Source organism: Dunckerocampus dactyliophorus, chromosome 3 (genome assembly GCF_027744805.1).
Source record: "Dunckerocampus dactyliophorus isolate RoL2022-P2 chromosome 3, RoL_Ddac_1.1, whole genome shotgun sequence".
In the NCBI taxonomy this organism is placed as follows: domain Eukaryota; kingdom Metazoa; phylum Chordata; class Actinopteri; order Syngnathiformes; family Syngnathidae; genus Dunckerocampus; species Dunckerocampus dactyliophorus.
Window position 1 is genome coordinate 32,461,336 of NC_072821.1, and position 26,790 is coordinate 32,488,125.

A 26,790-nucleotide genomic window follows, 5' to 3' on the forward strand; every position below is an offset into this window, starting at 1 on the left:
CAGTTGGATGGAAAGTACGCAGCTTTGGTGCAGTCTTAGCTTGATCTTGGTACTGTACACTGTACTGTACTGGCCGAGAAGTGCAAAACACGTGAACAAAAAGCAAACCAAATTACAATTACACCAGTCGGAATAGTTATGTACCAAATCTCAGAGTTATAGGAAGTGATAACGTTTGAACCAATCACCTCTGAGGAGTTGTGTTTTGCACTTCTCGGCTATAAAGATAAACCAGAAAAGGAATGGAATTGGTCCAAACGTTATCACTTCCTATAACTTTGTGATTTGGTACACTCCCTTTCCGGCTGGTGTAGTTGTAATTTAGTTTGCTTTGTGTTAACGTGTTTTGCACTTCTCAGCCACCACAGTACTAGTATGACTTCCACACATTGTGTAGCATTCTGAATGCAGTCTTGGCCTTGTTGAAGCGATTCCCGATTTCGCTGCCTTCTCCGCCATCATACCTTACAGTGCTTCCGAGGCATGTGAATTCTTCAGTAGTTGGAAGATCGGCGAGGGGTTTGGGACATTCAGCATGATCACTTCTGTTTTCTTCTGGTTGATCTGCAGGCCTGCTTGCTGTGTAAACATGCTGAGTGTTTTTCTCTTGCATGTGGTGATCAGTGTGAGACTAGTGCTAGGTCATCGGTGAAATCTAAATCTTCAAGGCTTGAGAAGAGGGTCCATCTTATGGCCCGTGGCCGGTCCAATGTTGTTTGCCTCATCATCCAGTCAATCGGCAAGTTGAAGAGCCAACGCTGACATTGGACATCCTTGTCTAACAAGCCGTCTTCACACCGAAGGCGGACTTGCAGTTTCCCACTCTCTGCACTTGAAGGTGTGCTAGAAACGATCTGTTGTGGAATTTCATATTTCCTGAGTATGCGCCATTTACATTCTCTGTGGATGCTGTCCAAAGCCTTCTCAAAATCAATGTCATTGATGTACAACTGCCTCCGCCATTCAGTGCATTGTTCAGTGATGTTACCCAGAGTGAAGGTCTGGTCCGTGCATCCTCGCCCTTTTTGAAAACCAAAAACACTTCTCATGCATTTGCCATACAAAAGAAAACCAACTGAACCCTTAAGCGCTTGCTGATGGAGGCAAGAACAAACTCCCTCCAGGGAAGACACCTTCAGCAGAACCCAGTCTCTGTCTCCTGGCTGGATTACCACGTCCAGAGGGATCGCCACATGTGGACAGTGCAACCAGTGACAGGCCCCAGAGGACGAATGCAATCCTATCCACAAAGTTTAGGAGAAAATTCCATACACTTATACAGTACACTGATTTGATTTGCTGGTCACTGGGGGCTCTCTCCATCATGATGTTTCTGATTGGTGAAGGTGAAAAAAGAAATCAAATTGCTGTTATTAGACTGTTATTTCCATTTACACACAAGTCACTGTTTTCCGTATCTTGTGTGGAAAATGTTCTAAAGAATGTTTTGTGAAGTGTTTACTCACAGCAATTATAAAGTTTGTTGACACGTGCATAGTCATTAGTGCTCATCTCAGTTGCAGTGCCAAAATTAGTGACAGACTTGTCTTTGGCAGTGATGGTTGGTTTGCCGTTTTTTGAGAAGACAAATCTACAACAACAAAAAAAAAACAGTAAACCAACAAAACAGCAATATACTGAGAAATTCACATCCCCTGAAATAAGAAGTCTTGGAATAATGCAAATAAACTTTCCCTCATTGGTGTGCAGTCAGGGCCAGCAAGGCCCTCTCTGCAGGCCTCGACGCCGACTTAAACTGTAGTATTTGTTCCAAGAAATTGTATTAATTTATTGTCAACAGTCTATTATCTTCATTTAGTAGCATGTCTCTTGGCTGCACTCCTTCCACTTGTTAGATTTTTTTTGTCCAATCCGATTACAGTAATGTAATCTGCCCAGGGCCTTCAGAATCAGGAGTGCTGGCCCATGTCACATGCACTTTATGAGCAATGGGGCTGTTTTTTTCCAGATTTCAGATTCACCTCACAAGGCCAGCTAGCTGGCCCACATCGACTTCAGCATTTTTCCGTCCCATGATTGGTTGATGACTGAAGTCCTATTACCGAACACTCAAAGTTACTAGTGCGCTTGAACGCATCATCAGATGAACACTTAACTGATCCTGTTCCGACATGAACAGGAAGTTACTGGAAGTCTTCCAGACCAGTGCTTATGGGTGAGTGGTTAGTGTGATGTGTTGTACATAATTTTTTGTGTTTTTGTCACGCTATTATATAAATATTGATTCTGAACTGCTCCAGATGATGTTAGTAGTGTCGAGGTTTGGAGTTTTTCAGAGGCAATGTATTGGAAGATAAAGGGTTGACTGGTTTATGCTGTAGTAATAATGGTATTTTATTATTGATTATATTATTGATGGTGGTATTAAGTGGTGGATTGTGGTGATTAAGTTCCCACTGAAGCGCCCAGGTACCAAATGCCCGCCACTGCATTCCCTTTCAAATGTTGAAATATTTATAGAATGATAGACGTACTCACTGGTTGTAGTGCATCACAGATTTAAAATCATAGGGGGTACCCAGGTTGTTGGTTTCCTGAATTTCAAAATTATATTCCCGTCCTGCAAACAAGGAGAGAGCAGAACTAAATTTTTAACCACTATTTGGGATATAATGTGAAGGTCTGACCTGGCCTGATGTTTTCATAATGAATGTTGACATGGTCGTCTCTGTCTGAACGAACATGCTCATGGTGGAATCCAAGTGCATGGAGAACCTCGTGCTCCACGATATCTCTGAATAAACAACCGTTGGCCTTCAAGGAGATTTGCTGTCTGTTTTGCCAACGACCAATGTGCGACCAACACCTGTCACACACACACACACACACACAGTTTAGATATCCCAAAAACATCAAGTGATGCATGCTGGTAGACAATGGCGCTACTTGATCTGGCTCCTCTCAATGCAGAGGAGCAGTGCTTCTAACCTTATCTCTAAGGGAGAGCCCAGCCACCCGTCGGCCGCTTGTACCTGCGATCTCGTCACTACCCAAAGCTCATGACCACAGGTGAGGGTCAGAATTTAGATCGACCGGTAAACTGAGAGCTTTGTCTTTCGGTTCAGCTTCCTCTTCACCACAACGGAACAACGTAGAGTCCACATCACTGCAGACGCTGGTGTTACCAACCGTTTTTTTTGTAACTGTGGTCCCAGATGCCTTCAGTTCATTAACCACTTCCCACCTTATGGCTATGGGATGATTCCTCACTGTTCAGATAATCAAGGACCTCGGGTGGAGGGGCAGACCGAGGGAAGTTGGCGGTGGTGTGGTGCCTCTTCCATTTCCTGATAACTGCCCCAACAGTTGATGTTTTCTCTCCAAGTTGCTTTACGATTCTCTTGTAGCCTTGTGTTGTTCCAAAGTGTTGTCCCTAATGCCTTTAGGCAGTTCTTTGGTCTTTCCCATGGTGGAGATGTTGGAATCTGGTTGTTTGGGTGTGGACAGCTGTCTTTCATACAGGTAACGAGGTGAGGCAGGTGTATTTGATGGAAACGATTAGTTGGGATTGGGGGTGCGTCTTAAAGAAAGACTAACTGGTGTGTGGGAGACGGAATACTAATGCCAGTGGGCAAACCTGCAAAATCAGTAAGGGTTTCTCCCTGTACATGTGGATAGCAAATGTTTAACACCTGATATGAGGTGCGTGTGTGTTTTCTTACCCATTGGCAGAGATGAAGGACAGATAGTCTCTATGTTTTTCCGTCCTCTTAATAAAGTGAATGCAGGTGCTTTTCATGAAGTCTTTCAGAATTTTTATGATGAATTTCCTCTGCTTCTTGGCTGCAGAGAAAAACAAATCATTGCACAAATCCATTCCAACAGAATGAAATTCTCACATTTTCCATAATTCAACAGTTTCAATACAGCCTCTCAGGCTGAGAAACTGAGAGTCTCAGCTCACCGTCAGCTCTCGTTATTATTATGTGGTACTTTATGTATATTTATTAATATTAATGTGTTTGGCCTTAAAGCACATATTCCAATTGAACCAAAAACTCAGGCTAATAGCTAATTTCAGACCTTCAGATAAACTATAAAACATATTCCAAATACCATTCAGGTAAGTCAGAAAGACTGCAGTTCACTTACAATAAGCTGTGGAGATTTCATAGGGCACTTTGACCTTTTTTCCAGATTTAGGCCATTTACAGCCTGAGGCTGTGCAGTTGACAGCATTCCTCAAATTACCTCCGTCATCGATCACGTCCACCATTTTGTCCCCATGTGTCAAGTGTGATGTTGTAGAATCACCTACCTGTGACAGGATTTGCACAGTGAGCAGTTTCTCGTGACACCAAAATTTTCATTTTTGGTATTTTGCCGTGAAAAATAATATTGAAAAGGCCTGTATCCTGTATTAGATGTGTGTTCGAATGTTGACATATTGTCATACATATGTAACGGATGCCAGCCCGTGAGGCTGTGCAAGTGTACGTTGGTAAACCTCACTCCCTCTGCCTTAAGAGCTGCGCTAAACACGCGGTCGACAGCCTGGGCTTTTGGCCGTGTGGTCAGCACTCTCGCCTCCCATTGCAAAGGTCCTGTGTTCGAGCCCCGGTGCGGGTGGTGCGAAACAGGGCGGGTTACATAGATGTGGAAGTGGTAGTTTTTGGCTTCTTAAGTTTCGAAGAAAAAAATTTGAGGCTAACTGGTTAGCATGCTAGCTAGCAGCTGTCTCGAGTGTAAAGGAGTGTAAAGGTGGCTATAGGCGTATTAGTTCATATCTACAAAGCTCTAATAATGTTAAAAAAAACAAGTTTAGAAAGTCTGAAACAGTCTCACTCCCATTTCTTCTTTTTGCAATTTGAAGCTCAACTTAGAACCGTGACGATCACCTGCTGCTGCGCCCTGTTCTCTCTCTCTCTCTCTCTCTCTCTCTCTCTTGTTTTCCACAGCTGGATGCGCAGCAAAGGCTGAGACAACTGGACACACCCACACCTAATTGGTTCATCCCCTACTTAATGCCAAGTAGGGGCAGCTGTGAGACGCCGGTTCCTTGCAGAACATTCTACTGTGTTCACGGCTGGGTCCCTTCCAGTTGTCTCGCACCTGGACACCTGTAGTGTTTTTTGTTGTCTTTTGGTAACTGCTTTTTCCTAGGGCTCCGCAAGCTGCGGACCCCAGCGCTTTTCGTTGTTTCATCTGTGCTAATCACCTGAAAGACTGCATTAAAGAACGGTGATTCGCTGCTCCTGCCTCCGCATTCTGTGGCCCACCTCACTCACCGCCGTAACAAGAACCTCGTTAAGCTCCAACAGTGCAGAATGTAAATTATTGCAATTCTTCAACTGGTCTTAAAACTGCTTCTCATATCATAGCAACACCAGTTTGTTTTCCCCATTTGTACCATTTACTGTATTTCTGCCTGAAATGAAAATACTCTCTTTCAGTTCATGTTATTTTAAGTCTGTGTTTAACATTTCAGGACCATGTCCTTTTTTTGTGGATCAGCGGTTCTTCATGAAAAATGTGTATTTGTATTCATAGTTGAAAACAATGTAATAAAGACTGAATATGTAAATAATGGATGCCATAATGATTATAATGAATATTTTTCTTTTTTTTATACTGTAGTATCCAATATGATATTCAAGAGGGCTGATGTTTTCAAAGTTGAATTAAAATTATGATATGCAGTATACATAGAAGCAATATAAATCTTGATCTTACCGGAGAAACGGCTGCAAGAGACAGGAGGAGAACAGTGAGGACAAATGGAATCATGTTGTCTGTCTTTCGTGCCGTCGAAAAAACAAAAAAGTAGACAAGAGTGGAATAATTTTGTCTTCCCGGGCAGGACTGTTTTGTCAATTGTTGCATGATTTGCCGTATTTCTGTATGCTGTACATAAAGATCCGACTTGGTGAAATTCCTCAAGCACAGAGTAAAATGGACATACAGGACGAACTGGATGCGACTAGTTCCATTCCAACTGGGCTGCCAGTCTGGTTAGGCTTAAACGGTTCACCTTAAACTTAACGCCAATTTTAAAAAGGAAAACATTCAAATTTTGTCCAAAGGCAATGTTTTTTTGTTTTTTTTTAATTTCTTACATAATTTTGTGACATGCAAGTTGAACAGGTCAGTCATTGAAATACTTCAATAATGTAAATAAAGTCACCAAGATGAAATCAAATGCACAACAAATCGTTATACTTCCCACAGCAAAGCCAGCAGCAATACAGAACCAGAAGCTATAACACTGGCATAACGCAAAAGAACAAAAATATACACATGCAGAGCAACCGACAACCTGCCCCACAGCTGCACCTTTATCTAGCCTGCTGTTAAAATGCAGGTCCATCAGTGTAGGGTCAAGGGCTGGGAATCTCATGGTACCTCACGATACAAGACGATTTAGATACATGGCTCACAATAACAATAATATCTATATTTTGCAGCCTCCGGCCGGGCTTGGCAGCAGCTTTCCCATGACAAGCGATAGGAGTAGGCTTTAGCAGTAGGCTATAGAAAATGTGTGGCTGTTTTGCAGCATATTTTAACCAGAATACGGCCTGCAAGGGCGCAAAAACATGGAGACTGTTTTATTGCAACATAAGTGTTGAACAGGATTTTTATTTTAGGTGCCTGACAGTGACGCTAGTTTAAACACATGCAGTAAACACATCATCTCATGTCGCTCAAGTGCAGAGGAACCTTGGTTTGAGTCATTAATTTGTTCTAACCGAAAAGGACTGGATACATTTTTCCTATAAGAAATAGTGTACATCCAATTCATACATTCCAGGAAGCCAAAAACGTTAACACAAAACACGTTTTTATAGTTTTACAATTACAGTTTTACATGCAGTAAACAATTCCAAATGCGTATAAATTAAAGCTGTCAAATTTAACGCGATATCGGAAGTATTTGACGCGTGATTAACGTGCGCACATCCTGTTTGACCCTCAGCCCACACCGTAGTTTGAGGAACCACAGCAGTGACTGTGGGGCCACAAGAAGCAAGGAACAACTATTGAGCAGAAATTCACAAAGAAAAGGGTACTTTGATTGGTAAATTTAGCTTCAAAGCCCGGGCAGATAGCTTTCGCAGCAAGACCAAAGTTATTTGTATCTACTGTCGCTGTGATTTGAGTTGTCACAGAGAGAAGCAAGAAGTTACTGGAGCACTGCCGGTATTTTTTTATTGTCATTGCTGCAATGGTACCTTGGCATACGAGTGTCCCAACTAACAAGCGCTTTTTTAGATGGGAGCTATGTCTCGGTTGATTTTTTGCTTTGAACAAAAATTCGGGTTACGAGCTGCTATTTACTGGCAGGCATAGCCGAGGACAGCTCTTTGGGGGCTTTTGTCAATGTGACCATGGCTCAAGACAAGAATGGATGTAAATACCATTAACAGGGCTAGCATTAGCAGCGTGCTAGCCAGTCACCAGGAACGACTTCTAACATATCAGTAAAACATAGGTACATACATTATAGCAATCTAATATATCTTATTTATTATGTACAGTAGACGCCCCTACAACGTAAATAATCCTTTCCGAGAACGTTTACGTTATAGGGTTTTTACGTTATACGAAGCGTAAAATACATGTAAATAGCCTAATCCGTTCCAAGATCTTCCCAAACTCACCCCTTTGGCCCTTCAAAATATTCAAAGTCCATCAAATACAGTATGGTGAGAAAATATAAGAAAATGTTAGCATAAACATAGTAGAGTAACGTTCCAATATAAAATAAAGTAATAAATAAGATTACTGTAAATGATTACGGTAATTTTACGTTAAGTTAACACAAAGAAAAGTAAAAAAATTAAGAAGAGATTTTAATGCGTGAAAACTAGTTTAAGGGCGACTACGAAGAGGAAGGGACTTTGAAGGGCGAAGCCTGTCTCTCACACAAAGTCACGTACGCACTGTATAAGTCAACCAATGAGATGAGAGCGTAGGTGGTGCCCCGATAATCGGCCAATGAGAGCGTGAAGCGTCAGAAGACGTCACCAAGCGTACTGTACTCTGTTAGTCATGGAAAATGTTTCCGTCTCTCTGTCGCGCGCTTTTCAAATCAAATTTCTGAACTTGCACCGACTGGATGCTTTGCGTTATATGGAATTTCTTATGTAATACGATGCAAAAACTTTACAAAAATTCTTTACGTTCAGTGGAATTTACATAAAAGGAGGTTCACGTTATGCAAGGTACTACTGTATTGTCTAAAACTATGACAGGAACAACTTCAAATTAAAAGTACAAAATGAATACAGAGCCAGCATCCACCAGTACAAGCCTGGAGTTTGTTTGTCAGAGAGCTGCACCACACAAATACACACACAAATATACACTCAGTAAAGTCGGATCTTACCTTTATGCATTCCCACAGAGTGTCAGCATTTGGCACCAAATATGAGGTGAAAGAAAAACACAGTATAGTAGTCTGTCTGGGCAGCGTGGGATAAAGTTTGAAGGTGCAATGTGGGACAAATCGCCGCTCGCACTAAACATGCAAAAACTGTGGGATAAATGAGTTACCGCTGGTAATGCGCTATTTTTAAAATGCAAATGACAAGCATTTGTAAAATGCAAATGTTAATATGTCATGAATGTTGCATTCAAATGCTATGCTCGTGGCATTTAGGTAGAAATATGGTTGGTGACAGTGACGGACACCAGTAACAGTCCTGTTGGGCCTTAAACATGTTCATTGACAATATTATGGACTGGGAACAACAAATACAAATGATATTATTGTTATTATCTTATTATATGGCGCTGGAACGGACCAACTCTGTCACAAGGCAACACGAGCAGCCCTCCTCCTCATATGACGTCACAGCTCTACACCAAGTTGATGAAACCCACCAACTTTGAAATTAAATTGCTCAAGTAACCTTTGGCGTACAGCATTTTGGAACCTGTTTAGATACATGTGGGTGGAACTCTACATGTCCCCAGTAAAAAAATCCTGTTTGGGAGGACCTTTACCGTTCAAGCGTGCAGCTAAGCTAGCTGGCGTTGGTTGCGGTAGTTGGGTTTAAGGGTTGCAATTATTTTGGAATGTGAACTAACAACATGTGACTATTCCCGTGATGGGGATAGCATCGTCGTGTGAGAACCTGTCTAGGGAGATGATACAAAATTCATTGCACAATTCATGATATCCCCCTGACACTGGAATCACTGTTGTTCTTCTAATTCCATTTTTTTTTGTGCACAGACTAGAGTTATTTGGATGTTCTTCACAGTTGAACGTGTTCTCAACAGTACTTGACACCTCATCATGGACAAAATGTAAAATCTCTGGCTTTAATTCTGTAATTTTAACAATTGAACTTGTGCTGGCTTTGTTATTGGAGCCTGATTGTTTTGTTGAACAACTCTTATGTGCGCAGGGTCGTCAGCCGGGAGCCTTCCTTCACAGATGTTTCGCTCCTTTAATCCCAGAACATCTCCAGGTGGTGGAGCAATGGCGTGGAAAGGGATTCCTGCAGCCCGTACGAGGACCCTTCCCTCCCCCGAGCTTTGTCATTTTGACGGAGCCATTGCCAAAAACTCCCTTGCCTGACTCTTCTACAAGTTCTTTCAGGACGGCTCCCTGGGGGAGTGTTCAGGGCACGTCTGACCAGTAGGAGGCCTCGGAGAAGACCCAGGACACAACGCGAGGAGCTGGACGAAGTAGCCGGGGAGAGGGAAGTCTGGGCTTCCCTGCTTAGGCTGACCCGACCTCGGATAAGCAGAAGAAGATGGATGGCAAGGGCCACTTTGACATTTTGTAAAGCAACACATGTCGATATGCTAAGAAGTTAGATGTATTTCAAGAAACAACTGCATCTCAGCCTCGTGATATGTGAAAAACATCATTTTTGCTTTTTTTTTTCAAATATTTCAACTGTCGTTTTAAATCATCTTTGGAAATGTTCTTTTTGTAATATTACGACTTTATTCCAGAAATTACAACTTTATTTTGTTTTGTTTCTCGTAATATTACGACTTCTAAAAATTTACTTTTTTTCATATTTCAACTCTATGCTATTAAATTTACATTATTTTTCCTTGTAATATTAGAAGCTTATTCTCATAACATTGCTTTTATTCCTGTTAAAGCAAGGCTTTTTTTCTTTTAATATTTTGACTTGAAAGGAAGAAATTCAGGAAATTTGGCATGTCCACCAAAATCCTCAGTTGCTTCTACAGATGTACTATGGAATGTCCTTACCGCCTCCATCACTGTTTGGTACGGTAACTGTACAACACGTGATAGGAAGGCACTCCAGCGGGTGATCAAGACCTCACAGAACATTGTTGGGGCAGCCCTCCCCTCACTGCAAGACATTTATAAATCTAGAGTCCTATGAAGAACACACAACCTCATCAAGGACAGCACACATCCACAACACTCATTATTCACACTCCTACCGTCAGGCAGACGCTACAGGAGTTTGAAGTCCAGGACCACAAGGCTGGCAAACAGCTTTTACCCACAGGCCATCAGGCTTCTCAACAAAGCACTCACACATGCCGCACGCAACACACGCACACACTCATAGCACTTTATTTATTTATTTATTTATTTATTTGTATTAATGTCTCTTCTGTTGTTGTTGCTTAATTTATTGGTATTTATGTTTCTTATGTTCTTATTCTTTTTCTTGTGTTTTCTTTCTTTCTTTTTGGGAGAATGAACAGAACAAGAATTTCATTGCATAGCAGAACTACCTGTTTTACTATGCACATGACAATAAAACTCTTGAATCTTGAAGTCCTGTACAATTACAGCTGCTTTCCTCATTTTAGCTGTTGTTGTTGTTGTTCTTTTAATTTTCCAACTATTTTTCTTGTAAATTTTCATCTCACAGTTATTACGTTATTCAGATATTTTTTTCTATATTTTTTTATTTGGACTTTATTCTCCTAATTTTGTTCTTTATTCATTCTAACTTTTGCTGCAACCAAATTTTCGAAAAATGACAACTTTATTTGTTGTTTCCTTTGTGTCTCATTAATATTTGGACTTTAAAAAAATACTGAATATTTCAACTTTATGCTACTATAATGACTATTTTTCCTTATAATATTACAACGTTATTCTTGTAAAATTCCAACTTTTTCTCGTTACTTTTAAAAAATATTTTGACTTTATTCTTGTAAAATTACTGCATATTCTTCCATTTTTGCTTTTTTAAATTTTTTTTTTACTTTCTTGTTAAATTAAATTTAACAAAACAAGACAAGACAGTACAAGATAATTAGAATCACAAATGGACCCCCGGGCCACATTTTGGACACCTCTGACCTAAGCCATGCTGCCCCATCTTCAGTTATTATTTGAAGTGACTATAATCTCTCAATTACGTCAATGTTTGGTCAATTTAGAGATTCTAAAATTGGTTTTGCATTTTATGAGACCATACACTATAACTGTAAACTATATGTGTAGTATATTTACAGGATGTTCAGATGGATGCACATATCGATCGCATCAATACCAGGAGTACTGTCAAAGTTTTTTTTTTCCTATTGCAGTTTTCTTCACCAACAGGGAGCCAATGTCATCCCTATTTTTATTTATACCTGCAGCCTCTGCCGCCACAATCCCATCATCCACGGAGAAACAACGCAAGACAGGCGGACAAGAGACTCCTTGGGGAAATATCAGGAGACAAACTGAGAGGAAAAATGTGATGGATGAAAACATAGCACGGGAGAAGGATGTGATGAGGCAGCAGGGCAAAAAGACAACCTGACAGCGAGAGGGAAAGGCGGGCGGTGTGAAATCGAGAGATGGAAACGAGGTTCAAGGAGAAAGGGGAGGTGTGTGGCGAGGTAGAGAAATGAATGGTTTTGATGGAGGGAAACTGAATCAACTCTGCAATGGCGGCCCTGCAAGAAGAGACGTAGATGAAGCCCATCATGTCAGCATAGAGCAGGGGTGTCCAAACTTTTTCCAGAGAAGGTAACATAGTGTAACACTGTGGGTACACCCTTTCTCCGTAGGGTGCTTGGACTCTCTCTTAGCCATAAGGTGAGAAGTACTGTCATCCGAGAGAAACTCAGAGTAGAACCACTGCTCCTCCACACTGAGAGGAGCCAGATGAGGTGGCTTGGGCGTCTGGTCAGGATGCCTCCCGGACGCCTCCCTGGGAACACCTAGGACACATTGGAGAGACCATGTCTCTCAACTGGCCTGGGAACGTCGGGAGAGGGAAGTCTGGGATTCCCTGCTTCAGCTGCTGCCCTCGTGACCCGACCTCGGATACGCGGTAGAAGATTCATGGAAAATTACTACTTAATAAAAAACAACTTTTTTTTCCTAATAATATTACAACCTTTTTTTCTTGTTAGAATTTGTTAGACTTTTTTCTTTTAATATTTTACTTTATTCTTTTAAAACTACAGCTGTTTTTTTCCATTTCTGCTGTTGGGTTTTTATTTGGAATTTTTCCAAATGTTTGAACGCTCTTCTTGTAATTTTTTTTTTATCGTAATTATGACTTTATTCCCATAATACTTTGACTCGTGACATTTACCACAGCCTCATTTTCTAAAAATGACAACTTTATTTGTTTTTTTGTTTGTTTCTCATAATAACAAAAAAATATGTGTTGTTTTTCTTTAATATTTCATTTCACTTGGTGCTACTAAATTGTTATTTTTCCTCATAATATTACATAATTCTCGTGAAATTGCGACTTCTTTGTCACGTTTTGCTTGTCGCTCTGCTGCCGCCTGTCTGTCACTTGTCTGCAGTGCACCCCGGCCGGCGAAGGAAGAGACACCGGAGCACACCTGCAGACAATTACACTCATGGACTCTTAAGCAAGGCAGCAGCAGCAATCCAGTGCCAGATTGTACTCCCTGATCACCTGACCTTTGCTACCGCTCAGTCCAGCTCCTTACCTTTTGCCCTGCTTTCTTGTCTGCTCCTCGCTAAGGTTAGTTTACTGTCTAGGTTTGCCTACAGTGTTTTTGTTTCTATTCCTAGTTTTTTCCTGTCAGCCTTTTGCTGTCAGTGTTTTTTGTTAGTGTTGTCCCTCGTGGATTTTTTTGTGTTGTACTTTCCCTTGTGGACAGCTTTTGTTGGATTAAACCCTTTGTTTTACAAACTTTTTGCCTTTCCTTTCTGCGTTGGGATCCAGACCCTTCGTCGTGGCTCGCGCCTCTCCTGACATTTTTGTTGTTCGATGACAGCTTTTTTTCTTAACATGTTGACTCTATTTGTGTAAGATTATTGCTAATGTTCTATTATTAAATTGTTATGTTAAATTACATTTTTTAGAATGTGCTGCAGGCCAAAAAAAAAAACCCAGCCACGGGCCACATATGGCCCCCGGGCCACACTTTGGACACCCTTGGCATGGCGCACATATTTGATTCAGTGATCATCTGCCTTCGCTGTCATCACCTCTCCCACAAGGATATTTACACTCAAGGTGACAAACACTCCACCCACCCTTGAGGTGGATGAGCAGGCGACTGCACACCTGATTAAAAAAAGGAGGACATGGAGGGGCCATGGCAGGGGAGCACAACATGCACAGATAACTTCATCATCCTCCACTAACAGGATTATAGCCTCTTGTGGAAAGTCACATTGAAGAAATGTGGAAAGTTTGCACACACGCCGAGCTGTGCCTCACATTTTAATTAATCAGAAAGGGGGAAAAAAATATGCCCGGCAGCACGAGGCACATGGAGCAAACTTACAAAGCCAATTTGAAAACGTAGTGCATGTTTTCTAGGTCAGTTCTCGTTCTCATTTGGCACTTATCTGTCAAACGTGTGCTACTTTGTCCGTTTCCCCTTTCCCTTCTGTGGTTGTTTTGGGTTGTGAGTGTAATTGTGTTAATTGCCATCATATTTGAACCCATTACATCCTAATGAAAACATAAACATATGATAAAGTACGGTAACGTTTTTTGTTTCCTTTTAGGCCAACACCTCTGTCTTGTAACTCTCACGATCGCTTGGCAAATGATGATTTAATCGGCGTGTAAACTTATTTCAACAGTCAATCTGTGACAGTTAATTGTACTTGTGATTGTTTTGGTGGCGCAGCATGATTAGCATTTGTCATCATGAGCAGCTGCAGCGGGGATGTTTTGTTCTGTCTGCCGTGTTACTGAGCCCACCGTGTTGCTATATTTGGTGTGCCAGGCTGTTCCATAAAAACAGACCTGATAATGAAAGTGGGGCAGCCCACAGTGGCAGAAACCTTTGCAACCTCAAGCAAAAACCTTTGTTTTATTCGTCGGACTTGATGCATCAGTTTTCCCATTTTTGGATATAAGCTATGGTGAATGGGCTGCATTACCTGCGCTCTCACTGCAAAGTACTCAACCTGCGTTTACAATGTTGCACCATTAAGCATATATATGTATAGTTTTTTAATTTTTTTTAAAGACATTTTCCCAATGCAATAGCTTGGTTCAGTGCAGAATCGTGCATTTCCATTTCCATTGGAAGCCCACGCACACACTTCGCCAGCAGAAAGAGACGCAGCATGCCTTGCAGGTTATACATTAGTGGAAAATACTATTGTTTTGCATTTATATTAGCGTGTAAGCATTTATTGTGTGCTCCACATTTGTGACTTATTATATTTGGTTCTACTGTGCGTGAGGGAGGCGTTTGGTTTGATGACCTCCTGTCGGTGTGTGTTAGAGCAGGGGTGTCCAAGCTTTATTGTGGCTTTTTTCCCAACCTAATGTATCAAAAATTACAACTTTATTAATTTTTTTTTATGCGTCTTCATTAAACCCTGCAAGCTAACCCTGTTAACGAACATTACAATCCTATTGTGACACTATCTTCGTTCTTTCTTGAATCCAATACTGTTTCTCGCCTCCTTCCTCAAAGTTCTGTTTTTATTGCTGTCCGCAATAAAAAAAAACCACTCAGAAATATTCAATCCGCGATGCGCTTGAATGCTTCAGTGCCTGACTACTCGGTTTAAAAGGGATTCTAAGTAAGGAGAGAGGGAAAGTGACTCAGATATTCACAGCCTTCTGAGTAGAGACGGCCACGTTGCATTCAGACCACGCACGATAGAGTAACCGATTTATATCGTGCGCAATACTGAACCCTCTACTTTTTAGCTGCTTCCCCTCTCTGGTTTGTTGCCCTTGGTAAGGACCTGGGATAATTTACTCATCTATTAGCGATCAAAAGGAGCTGTTGATTTTTAGTATAACTGGAATAATACTTGACTTAATCCTTGACAAAGTACAGAGTGTCACGACTCGACACAAGCCGGAGTTTGGATCCCAGGATGCAGAGAGAACACACTCAGATAAGAACAACAACAAAAAAAACAGAGTCCAGCGTCAAAAGTACACAGGGGGTGAGCCAAAAAGGAATACACAAAATGCTACTAAAAAGGCAAGTAGGAAAAAGGCCACGAGGCAAAAAGGTAAACTAAAGCACTGCAGACAAGCTAGCAGGACAAAAAGTAAAGGTGCTGCAGAAAACCAAGCAGGTGAAACACAAGTCGCTGCAGGTAGTATCCTTAGCCTTTGCATCTTTGGTGTAGCCACTGTACTTTTGTTCATGAAGTCTTCTATGGAGAGTAGATAGTGATCCCTTCACTCCTGCCCCCTGGAAGTTGTTGCTGAAGTCACTAACAGTTGTTTCAAGCACTTTCTCTACAGTTCTCACAATGTTTTCTTGGTGTACGTGGTCCATACCAGTGGTTTCTTTCTTCTGCAAGACATACAAAATGGTTGTAGTGGCTATGACCAAGGTTTGTGCCATGCATCTGATTGATTTTGCATCGTCTCTCAGATTCACAATTGCTTGTTTCTTCCCCCAACCATAGACAGCTCTCTGGTTTTCATGTTGTTTTCACCTCTAAATGCAGTCTACACAGGCAAAACCAATCCAACCAACAGTCTACGGCAAAAATAAAGGAATTGGCCTCAGTGTTCCAATACTGTATGATACTGCACTATAGTGCACAATACTGCACTGTATGGTTGTTGGGCTAATTTTCACTGGGTGGATGTAATTATTAGCCAATAGAAGATAAATGATATGTTGATACTGACATTGGAGCTAGTGCACAAACATTGTGTCAGTTTGTGGTTTGTTTTCATATTTCGTTGTCGGAGCAGATGCGTGCTGCCCGTGCACCAATGGACTTGTTTAGTCTCCTTGCAGAGCTGCGCTGCCCACTCTTAAATCTATTTCTGCACGTTGGCCGAAACACAAAGCACAGCAGTTTGCTGCAAAGCCTCCCGGAAGATCAGATGCAAAAGAGCGCGGCAGTCTGCCAAATGCCAGCCAATAAAAAGCAAAGCGCAGGAGGGGTTCAGTGCTGATTTATGCGATTGAGCAACAGACTTGTCGAATTTGACTGGGATTATGAAGGGAATAAATGATAAGGGATGGATTTCAGTTTAAACGCATTACAAAGAAAAGAGGGAGAAGGGTGAGATGGTCGAAGGAAGGAGGAACTTGGCTGCCTTATTGTCAAATAAATACGGCACCAACAAACTGACATACACACACACACACACACACACACACAAACAAACTGGGAGTATCTGAGTGCATTTAATCAGCAGCATCACTGCAGTATACGCATTGCACCTCTAAAAACCTAATCTCATCACATTGCAACCCAGCATAGCATATCGTGAGTGGGTGAGAGTGGGGGATGGGGCGGAGTGGAGGTGTGTTAACAGAAGATAGAAGATAGAGAAAGAGCAGATGGAACAATGGGTGATGGGCAAAAGAGCAAGGAGGGGGAGAGCAGATTGAAAAGGAAAGAGGAGGGGGAGCAGCGGGAGAGAGAGCGATGCAGAGAGAGAGGAGAGGCTTCTCCAAACGGCGCCGGAGAGTCGGAAGTTTCAGCTGCACGGCTCACACACAACCAGGACAGAAGACACAAGCTCACACGTATGCAAAGGTGAGCTGACTCTTCATCACCACCATCAGCATGATCACCCCCATGTGTCTCTGTGAGTGTTTTTTTGTTTTCCAAGCACGATGATGTGATGCTGGCATCCCGAGCTGTGTGCGGGCGGCCAACTTAGCCACAGCCCAAGTTGAGAGTCTGCAGGCATGCAACGTAAACAGTCAAGCACCACCTGAGGATGGGGTGGGCGGTGGGTTTACTGTCAACATAAACAGGAGCTCCAGGATAGAATGTTACATGTGTCATAAAATACAGCAGATGGACACTTAATGTGTGCATGTGTTGCTCTAATAATAACAGGTGGCGTCTGAAAGTGATACATTCTGGGGGAAAGTGCTATACTGTGTGTTTGCATGGAGCACTTGTGCCGCATTTGAGTAATATGCATTATTTATCCACTGCGAAACAGTGATAACTCGACATGCATGTACTTTAATGCATACCATCAGTTTATTTTATGGCCATGGAAGAGGATGTATGGACATGCGTCTCTTGCTAACGGTGGTGTGATGTGAATTAGGCTGAGTTAATATCTCCATTGGAAAAGTGCAGCCTTCTCGTTTATAACACATTTATTGTGTGCTTCCAGTAGGTGTGTTCAGTCTTATACTTGGACGGGTGTTTAATCTTGGCACTGAGTGCCGTGGAATGTCCTTAAAATCCCAGGAAAATGTTGAAATGTTGTGTGTAACAGGTTACATGAAGGAACGTCTCCCGGTTACATTTGCACAATTCATCGTGTCTGAAATATAATTTCATCCTACCCCTTCTCCGTGTCTATTGCTGCTAATTCATTAATAATGCATGTTAATTAGTAGACTTTCAAATTCTGTCCACTTCCTGTGTGGAAAAGAAAGGCAGGTGCTGAAACAAAAGAAAACATCAATAAGCAAATGGGAGTTCAAAAAAGGCTACAATATAACTTGTGCAGTTTTAAGGAAAATGAAGAAATAAAATGGTTGCAAATAAGGATAGAAATAAGATTAAAATGTAATAAAAGTGATCAAATAGTAACCAACTCTTGGGATGAGACGATGCATGAGATTGGGTCCACGAGACGAGATTGTCACATAAATTTGATGAAAAGTACAATGTAAAATATGCCTGGACAAACAACTGAGCCACAAGACAACGCAGGTGCGTTTTGAAATGTTTACTGTCCCACATGACGTTAACGAAATTACTGTCAACATTATCCATCCATCCATTTTTTAAGCCGTTTGTCCTTACTGGGGTTGCGGGGGTATGCTGGAGCTTGTCAACATGATTTGAGACCAAATAAACCACAGTTTTGATAACATATAATAATAATTAGGGATGCGCCGATCAGGGTTTTATGCTGCCAGTTCTAATACCGATCATCCATGAGTGAGATCGGCCGATACCGATTCAATTTATTTATGATGAGTGCTTTTGGCCAGGGCCACCACTGGACAATTCCAAGGGCCCTGGGCAAAATGGTAAAGTTCATTACACAACAACACACAAATAGTGTTTGGAGGACATAACATAATTAGTATAATGACAACAGTAGACACTTGAGACGTTAGTATGTACCCGATGGACGTAATATACTCTTCCCTGTGGGACAAAAACGAGCTCCAAACTAACCGCATTGCTTGTTTGTTTTAAAAACAGAATGTCACTGTGGTGAAAAGTCACATTTGTAGTCCAAAGACAAGAAGCTAGGCGGATAATTCTAGCTAGCTAGCTAGTTAGCTGCAGTCGTGACGAGCTAGGCAAAGTGTGTAAAGAAAGATGCAAGAGACAACAAATAGCCTGTGGCAAGCTGTCAAGCAAAAAACATTGAGGTTTTACAGACTAGCGTTGATTCTGAGACGAAGTGCGTTCCTAGTCGGCTCAACACGGGTGTTGTCACCGTGACACAGCACACAAGCACATTCATGTCATATTTTTGTTGTCACGACCTGAATGGTTATGACGTGATCGATTTTTGTAATCGGCTTTGAAAGGCATTTCTTGTCACATGGAGAGCACATGTTTTTTTTTTTACGGAAATCGTACGATACTAATCGGTGCCCGATCCATCAGAGTATCTGTAATAATAATAATAATATATGATAATAATGCAATATTTCCTGTAGTATGAGAGTAATTGGCGTTTGGTGCATGTATTTTCTCACAGGCAATTTACTGTCTGTCAAACGCTGGCAGCATTTCTTAGGAGTGTCACCACTGATAGTCCCAGCTTGTAGTTAAACAATGCCAGCTCACTGTTTACACTATTTAAAAATGCCTGTGTTGTTTTTAGTGTTGTTATTAGTTATTAGTAGGGATTTCCCGACCTGATCTTCAAGATCGGGACATCCCTACAAAATACGGCGGATCTGCCGATCCTCTGTATTTTGAAGATCGGAAAATATCGGCTTCCTCTACGAGATCGGGCCATTCCGGTTGCCGTATCACGTTCATAACTCTAAGCCACACTCCAACACGGTAGGTGCGGCAATGTGCCACAAAGCTGGTTGCCATGAGACTCCCGCCACCCGCAAAAAGAAGAAAACGCAACACCACCATGCAGACATGTCCTCGGTGTACCGTGGTGAAGTTACTTTCACTTTGGACGTTAGATATTCGGCTCCGTAGCTATGCCGATAGTTCCCCCTTACTGCGCCCGGATTGCTGTGTCATGGTGGAGGGAGCTCGTAGAGGAAGTGCTGCTCTAACCGCTGTTTTTTTTACAATATAGCCCATCAATAAATGACTAATGCGTTGAAGAGAGTGTAACCGAGCGGGTGAGGAAACCCACTAATGTTATGGGAGTGCAGAGTGAATCAAAGGACAGGGGCCGGAGCAGCAGGAGGCACTTTATTCTTAGCCCGCTCGTCTCTCCACTGACTCCCGCCAAGTGACCTCAACACACACAACACTTTTAGGCCTTCGAAGTAACAGCACATCCTGTGTGGGTACAAAATAAGGGTGTCACAAAAAAATAGCTTACATGGGTTTGTCATATATTATAAATCATAATGAAAGAATGCATTTTTGTTTATATGTATTATAACAAAAACAATAACATTGAAAGAATGGATAGATACTGATAATCCAACTTATAATGGCTGGTGCACACATGCTATGGAGATGATCTCACTAGAGAGAACTGCATTTAGATTGGACGATAGTGAGTATTTACAAATATGGGATCCATTGTATGAATTGATTTTAATGAGTTATTCTTATTGTTATCACAGTTTATTATTTGTTAATGTCGTTGTGATTGTTGTTATTATTATTGTTGTTATCATTGTTATTGTTGTTGTCATTGCTTTTATTTATATTTTTTGGGTGGTGTGTTTGTGTGTCTTCGCTTTTTGGTTGTTTTGTGTGGTTTTCTGCCTCTTCGGGTGTTGTGGAGCTGGATTGGGGTGAAGTTGGGGTTGTTGTTGCTTCTTATTATTGTTCTTTGTTAATCAAATAAATAAATATATTTTAAAATACATATATATATATATACATAAAGTATATATAGTACAAATCACACCACAAATTGATCCACGTCAAATGATTAGTCCTCCCGTAAAAGTATTTTTGCACACCCATTTTTTCCAATTTGATCTTTTATTGGATGGATTTTTATTGGATTTGGTATTGGATTAAGCACCTGACTCACAGAGGTTTGTTACAAAAGCCAAAACAATTTTGTTGTTCGTGCTGTGTAATAAAAAAGTCAATTCAATTCAATACTTTGGCTGCATTATTTTTAATGCTTTGAAGGGCTATTTTCATAACCATATTCAATTCCACAAATGTTTTTTTCATGTTTGTAACAAAAGTTTAACATATATAAATATATATATAGAAAAGGATCAGTACCGGATCAGATAGGATCGGCAAGACTATAAAAAAATCGGATCGGAAGCCAAAAAGTGTGTATCGGGACATCCCTCGTTATTGGTATCAACATTTTAGCTTTTTCTAGTTACATTTAGCCTTTTTGCTCTATTTTTCCACTTTTGCTGTGTTTGTGTTTATTTTATTTCTGCAATGAGCCACGTTCCACAGGTGGCCCCTGCGCCACACTTTGGACACCCATGCATGTTCCGCCTGGAAGGTCTTGCCAGGCGAGGGAGGAGTGCGTGCAAGCTCTGCCTTCTTGCCTCTGTCGCTGCCTTCAGACCTGCATTGCACGGCGGCACGAAGGCGGAGCTCTGCTCCAGCTCGCCTGTGCAGCGGATACTTCACCTTTGTTGACCGCTTGTATTTACACACCTAACAAATGCATGGCACAGGAAACACTTACTGTCTTTCACTTTTACTTAATTAACACGTGACACCCTTAATATACCGTTCAAAATCCCCCAGTTTGTGCATCCTTGAATGCATCATGGTTGTGTGTTGTGAGTGAAAGTTCTGTATAGCTTCCGCCACAAATACACTGATATTTGCCCTGTTCTTCTCTCAGCTCATTGCTGTTTCCAAATGTCGATGCTGTGTGTGTGACTGCATAAAGCTCAGCTTTGATGACGTTACGTCTGTGTTGAGTTGGAGCGGTGCATAACCTCAAGTCAATTCATGCCAGCACACTGCCTGGCACCTACATGCCAATCAACGATGAAAACAAACTCCAGGCTCGTACCAAGGTTAAGTTTGTATTCATTTTGTGCTTTTAATTCCATGCTGTTGTGAGCTACTTTTCTGATTTTGTTCAGTGCAGACAGACAGGGCTTTTATTGTGACAGCCGGAAGTGTGTGCTTGGTCTTGAGCGTAATTTCACATCGTCAGTGGTCATCTTAATAAGCCCTCAGTTACATTGTGTTATTTTTTGTTTTATACACATTACATTATGCTGTGGTGGCACAGCATTACAGTTCAAAAAATCGTGCTCTTTTCGTGGTTCAATATGGCCTATTATTCATTTAAAAATATAGATACTGTATGTAGGCAGCTTTTGCACATTTTCAAGCATAAAAATGGCTAGATGATGTAAAATAGGGCATTCAGAAGACGCATTCAAAGATGTTGTGATGAAAGGTAGTATTTGGGTGTCAGTAATGTTACTATAATGTTCGGTGAGACACACAAACAACGGACTTGATCGCCTGCTTTTATGCCAGGTTTGAGTTATCTCACAACCAGCACAATCCCTAACACGGGCGACTGTTGCGGCCGTAACCCATGCCAAGCTAAAGCTCAACTCTGAACCCGTCACTTTCTGTCCACCACGCACTGAGCTCCCCGAGCACCGGAAGACATTTACAGCAACACACACAAGTACGAGTCTTATTTATGTCCTAAATGGCTTATTTTCTGTCATTTAGGACACCTTTATGAGTATAAAGCTGACTATAGAGGGGTTGTTTCATGTCTGGAGGGCTGTAATAATGTTAAAAACCAGTAAACAGGCTGTAAACAGGGACTTTGAGCGGTTGCTCAAAGTGAAGCGTGAGTATCATAATGGCACCTATGACCGTAAAACCCAATGTTCAATATGGTTGAACTGTGGACGATGGGGGATCGTAACACGTCCATTTTATTCACTAAAGACTGCAGATTATCAAGAAAAATGCTCGGTGAGGAGAGTCCGCGCCTTCCTCGCCTTTGTTTACGTTCTCGACGTCGCTTGCAAGCGCTTCCGCCTGGCTGGGTGGTGTGTGTAGACTCCGGTACTGCGGAGCTCTCAGAGACGAGTCGGAGATCGATGATAACAACGCAGGCGGTGCAAAATCTAACATCCAAAATCTCTTGTCACGTGTAAGATGTTAAACCAAACCCGATATGAACAAAATAATAACGACAAAACTGCAGATCAGGACGTCACGTCATTTTCAATTACTTAATAACACAAATGAGGCGGAATGTGTATCAAAATAGGCTATTCATAACATTCTATAAGAGATTCTATGTAAAAATGTGCCCCCATTTAGTCAGAATGGTACAATCTTGATCACATAACATCTTCATATGATTCTACGGCGAGACTGATAGTCGAATCACACTCCTCCGCATCGAGTCATTGACTATTCCAAGACACCCCTAGATTATGGAAAACCGCAGGGGTATCAAAAGCTTTCACTTGACATATTACCAGTCTCTGGTAAAGATTATATTATTACATTCAGTCTTCAAAAACAGCTGTGCCAAGTCGACGCAAGACTGAAATGGCAAAAAAATTGTTGTCAATTGAGTCATAGAAAAGTTTTGGGCATGTAGCCAGAGCCCTATTATAGCTTCACCTATAAAAAGCACCAGCATATTAAAGTAAGTCCTCAAAAAAAAGACAATGGGCCTGATTCTCCAGTATGTTTGTCCTCAGACAGGTTCTTCTAAGTGGCATTCATGAAAAGTTCTCAAAGTGTTCATGATTGCTCATACGGTAGTGCTACACAACTCAACATTGCACCTGCTGCTCCTAATTAGCGTAGGTCAGCCATCACCAAATGGTGGACCTCGATCCGGATCCGGACCCAGTGATGGCCCTTTAGGTGCCAAAATAAGTGTGTTGTAGGCCATTGGTTCTCAATTATCTACTGTCATGCCCCCACAGAAATATTTCCCCCACCCCATTTGAAAATACAACTGAAAAAAATCTATTTATTAATCTGTACTGCACAGACTGAACTCGAAACTGAAACCAGCAAAATGCAACAAAACGGAGAGCTGTGACGCAAACAGGCATATTCAAATCGCACGCTGAGTACGACACTAATATCGAAAGTCCTCCCTGCCTCTCACGCCCCAATGACAATTCACCACCGCCGTCTGTTTGATGCAATTTAATGCAAAATAAGGTTTGGACCGCCGCTGTGAAAAAAACTGCATAAACGGACCTTACTTATTCGGAGAGCCCTGGCGTTGGTAGTCCCGCCTTTCCCACATCCAGTGAGGCATTGAGTCTTGTGCGCACAATTGAACTTGTTGATTTGAGAGTTGTGAAAATCCACCCATCCATCCATTTACGATGCCACTTGTCCTCATTAGGGTCGCAGGGGTATGCTGGAGCCGATCCCAGCTGACTTTGGGCGAGAGGCGGGGTACACCCTGGACTGGTCGCCAGCCCATCGCAAGGCAGAGCTGTGAAAATGATGGTTAATAGGAATCGGGTGAAGGTGAAGGTTGCGAAGAGAACTACGAAAGGAAGAAAGGATTGGGATTCAATATTTAGTGTGAAAAGCATGCATTGACACACAAACACCTGGTTGGCAAGTCTGCACTCAAATTATCACTCAAATAAATCATGAGTCTATCGCTAAACCATCCACCCGTCCTTTCTTGTGCTTGCGTCGCATTGCATCAGTGAGTTTTAGCGGCTTGAGTTCCACATTTGCCCATTGAAGTGCTTGTGCTTTGAATTGTCTTTTGTCTTCCTAACATAGCTTGTAACCAACGTTCCTCTAGTTTATTGATACTGAGCAATTACCATAGCAACACAGGCACAACCTAGCAACCCCCTACATTTGTAAAAGGTTAGGTAGGCACTAAACATGCGCGATATTGGCTTTCTCACCAATATCCGATACTCGATACTGAATTGAATTGTTTTAGTTCTCACGTTCCCGGAAGGAAACGAGATAGGGAAATCTTCCTCACCTTTTTGTGAAGCTTTTTGTCGTGATTCCACACCCCTCTCAGGTGATGAAACCCCCCCACCATGTGAAATCCAGGACAAAAGTCTTTGAAAATGGAAACAGCAAAAGACTGGAAGAAAAAGAAACTGTGAAAAAAAAAACAGAATCTCAAACATCCAAATATGGACAATGAAAGTAATTTATTCGAAATGATTACCAGAGTGAATATTGAGCTCTTTTTTAGACTCAAGTGAAGACGAGCAAGTCCAAGTCAAGCAAGACAGGTCGTGTCAAGCCCGAAGTCAGAGGCCTGAAATTGTCCTCGGGAGCATGTTGACACGTTGTGGTGTTATTCAGAGCCAATCCCGAGCAAGCAAATTTTAAGCCTGATTGAACGTTAACGGATGCATTCAATGAGGCAGTTTCTGTGGGAAAATCGGTGTCTTGCTGGAAATGACGGTCATGTGACTTGAATACTTTGAATGAGGACACATTTTTCTGAAATGTCAAGTCATTTTAAAGTCCGAATCAAGTCCCAAGTCATTAGCGTCAAAGTCCAAGTCGGGTTGTAAGTCTTTGATGATATACTCAATTCGAGTCCAAAGTCATCAAAATTGTGACTCGAGTCCAAATCGCGTGACTTGAGTTTGACTTGACCTCAGTTATATCGCATTACGTAGTACTTTTTTCAAATGCAAAACTAATACAGTCATGCTTCGCAATAGTGCGGTTCGATTATCGCGCCCTCACTATATCACTATATTTCCAGAAATTAATTAATAAGTAAATGATGTCTGTTTTGTGGTAGACTACGGTCTATTATTAGTCAAAACATACTGAAATACTAATGATCTGTAGTATTCTGGTCACTCGGCGGCAGTAACGACACAAAACATTGATGAGACATTACCTTACATTACCTTAACACTGCATGAAGCCATGAAGTCAGCCAGAGTGAAAAAAACGCTCTCCTCCCATCCCGTGTGGAAGTGGTATGTTTTTGGCTTTGAGGCCGCACGGTGGCCAAGTGGTTAGCATGTTGTCAGGGGATCAGGAGATCGGGAAAACCTGCGTTCGACTCACCGTTTGGGCAACTCTGTGTGGAGTTTTGCATGTTCTCCCCGTGCGTGTGTGGGTTTTCTCCGGGTTCTCCGGTTTCCTCCCACATCCAAAAACATGCATGTTAGGTTAATTGGTGACTCTAAATTGTCCATAGGTATGAATGTGAGCGTGAGTGGTTGTTTGTCTATATGTCTATTGGCTGGCGACCAGTCCAGGGTGTACCCCGCCTCTCGCCCTACGTCAGCTGGGATAGGCTCCAGCATACCCCCGCGACCCGATAAGCGACATTGAAAATGGATGTAAGTTTAGAAGAAATACATTTGAGGCCAACTGGTAACCTCGCTAGCTTGTTAGCTCGCTAGTTCACTAGCTTACTAGCTAGCTGCCGCCTCACGTCCCTGCAGTGTAAGAGTTGGAATGCGGTGTAAACAAAGAATAATAGGAATGTAAAGGTGACTATAGGGGTGTTGTGTCATGTCTACAGGGATCTAATAAGGTTTTAAAAAAAAAAAACGTATTTAGAAAGTCATAAACAGGTTTTCTATGCTCTAACTTTGAAGGTATTCCATTTATTAGCATGAAGCCTGTATCACGGCAACTCATTTATGGAACCAATTAACTGCTGGAAACGTGGGACGTCTGACTTTGAATTTCTTAAAGTGTGAAAGTAATACAATTATCTATCTCTATATGTATATATCTGTAGAACCACAGAAATATAGCAAACACACTCGAATGTGTGTATGTGGTAGTGAGTGGGCTCTAAGGACAAGTCTCGGTATAAAAAAATCTAGGTATATATTTTTAATTTTGGCAATGAAATGCCACAAATTCAGCAGCAACCTGAATCAAATTGATTGGAAGATGGGGCTTAGGTTGCTGCCATAGCTGAGTCTCTTCCATCCTTCTTTTGTGTGCTTATCTGTAGTCGTATCAGGTAACGGAGGAGCAGTCTGGCTGCTATATTTCTCTTTGTTGTCAGACTGCAGCACGAGGTAGCAGATGCTTACTGGATGGATTAGAGCTCTGAGAAATAGATCTCTTCTCTTGTCCAGCTTCAGATGACAAACCTGGCATGTCCTCTTTCGCTCTTCCCGTCCCTGACATTCATCCAGTCCCCAGGCTGGTTCTCTGTCTGCAGCCGAGCAGGCAGCTGACAGCTCGCTGACAAGTGCTGAAGATGAGAAGGAGGAAGAGAGGAAGACAGACTAATGAGAGGGATAGTAGCAGCAGGGCTCTGTCAGTGCACCTCCAGATAACAGCCCTCCTGACTCTTTGATATGTCCCACGTGTCCAGGTCA

At 41.8% G+C, this 26,790-nt stretch overlaps 2 protein-coding genes across 5 annotated transcripts in view; one reads left to right on the forward strand and one right to left on the reverse strand.

The window, feature by feature from the left end:
* Window positions 1–401: 401 nt before the first annotated feature.
* LOC129178868 (low choriolytic enzyme-like) lies at window positions 402–25,658 on the reverse strand. Of its 4 annotated transcripts, none has more exons than XM_054771510.1 (7): window positions 5,695–5,958; window positions 4,114–4,279; window positions 3,684–3,804; window positions 2,649–2,827; window positions 2,500–2,581; window positions 1,467–1,591; window positions 402–1,333 (listed from the first exon to the last, which is right to left on the reverse strand). In XM_054771510.1, coding segments are annotated over exons 1-7 (825 nt in total). In that variant the 5' UTR covers window positions 5,845–5,958; the 3' UTR covers window positions 402–1,331. The 4 variants fall into 4 exon arrangements, 3 of the variants coding, with proteins under 3 accessions (XP_054627485.1, XP_054627486.1, XP_054627484.1); XR_008569862.1 differs by having other exon boundaries at window positions 1,317–1,333; window positions 2,496–2,581; XM_054771511.1 differs by lacking the exons at window positions 402–1,333; window positions 5,695–5,958 and adding exons at window positions 23,690–23,933; window positions 24,450–25,658 and having other exon boundaries at window positions 1,459–1,591.
* Window positions 16,686–26,790, forward strand: part of c1qtnf4 (C1q and TNF related 4) — a 36,452-nt gene continuing 26,347 nt past the window's right edge. Inside the window, exon 1 of the mRNA XM_054771504.1 lies at window positions 16,686–16,891. Coding sequence (XP_054627479.1) covers window positions 16,701–16,891 — 191 coding nt within the window. The 5' untranslated portion in view covers window positions 16,686–16,700. The remainder of the gene's footprint in view (window positions 16,892–26,790) is intronic.

Coding starts and splice junctions, on each gene's coding strand:
- LOC129178868 (XM_054771509.1), bottom strand. CDS start 5,844: ATGCAACAATTGACAAAACAGTCCTGCCCGGGAAGACAAAATTATTCC. Junction 4,280..5,694: donor CTCTTGCAGCCGTTTCTCCG/GTAAGATCAAGA, acceptor ATCCTGTCACAG/GTAGGTGATTCTACAACATC. Junction 2,582..2,648: donor TTATGAAAACATCAGGCCAG/GTCAGACCTTCA, acceptor CCTTGTTTGCAG/GACGGGAATATAATTTTGAA.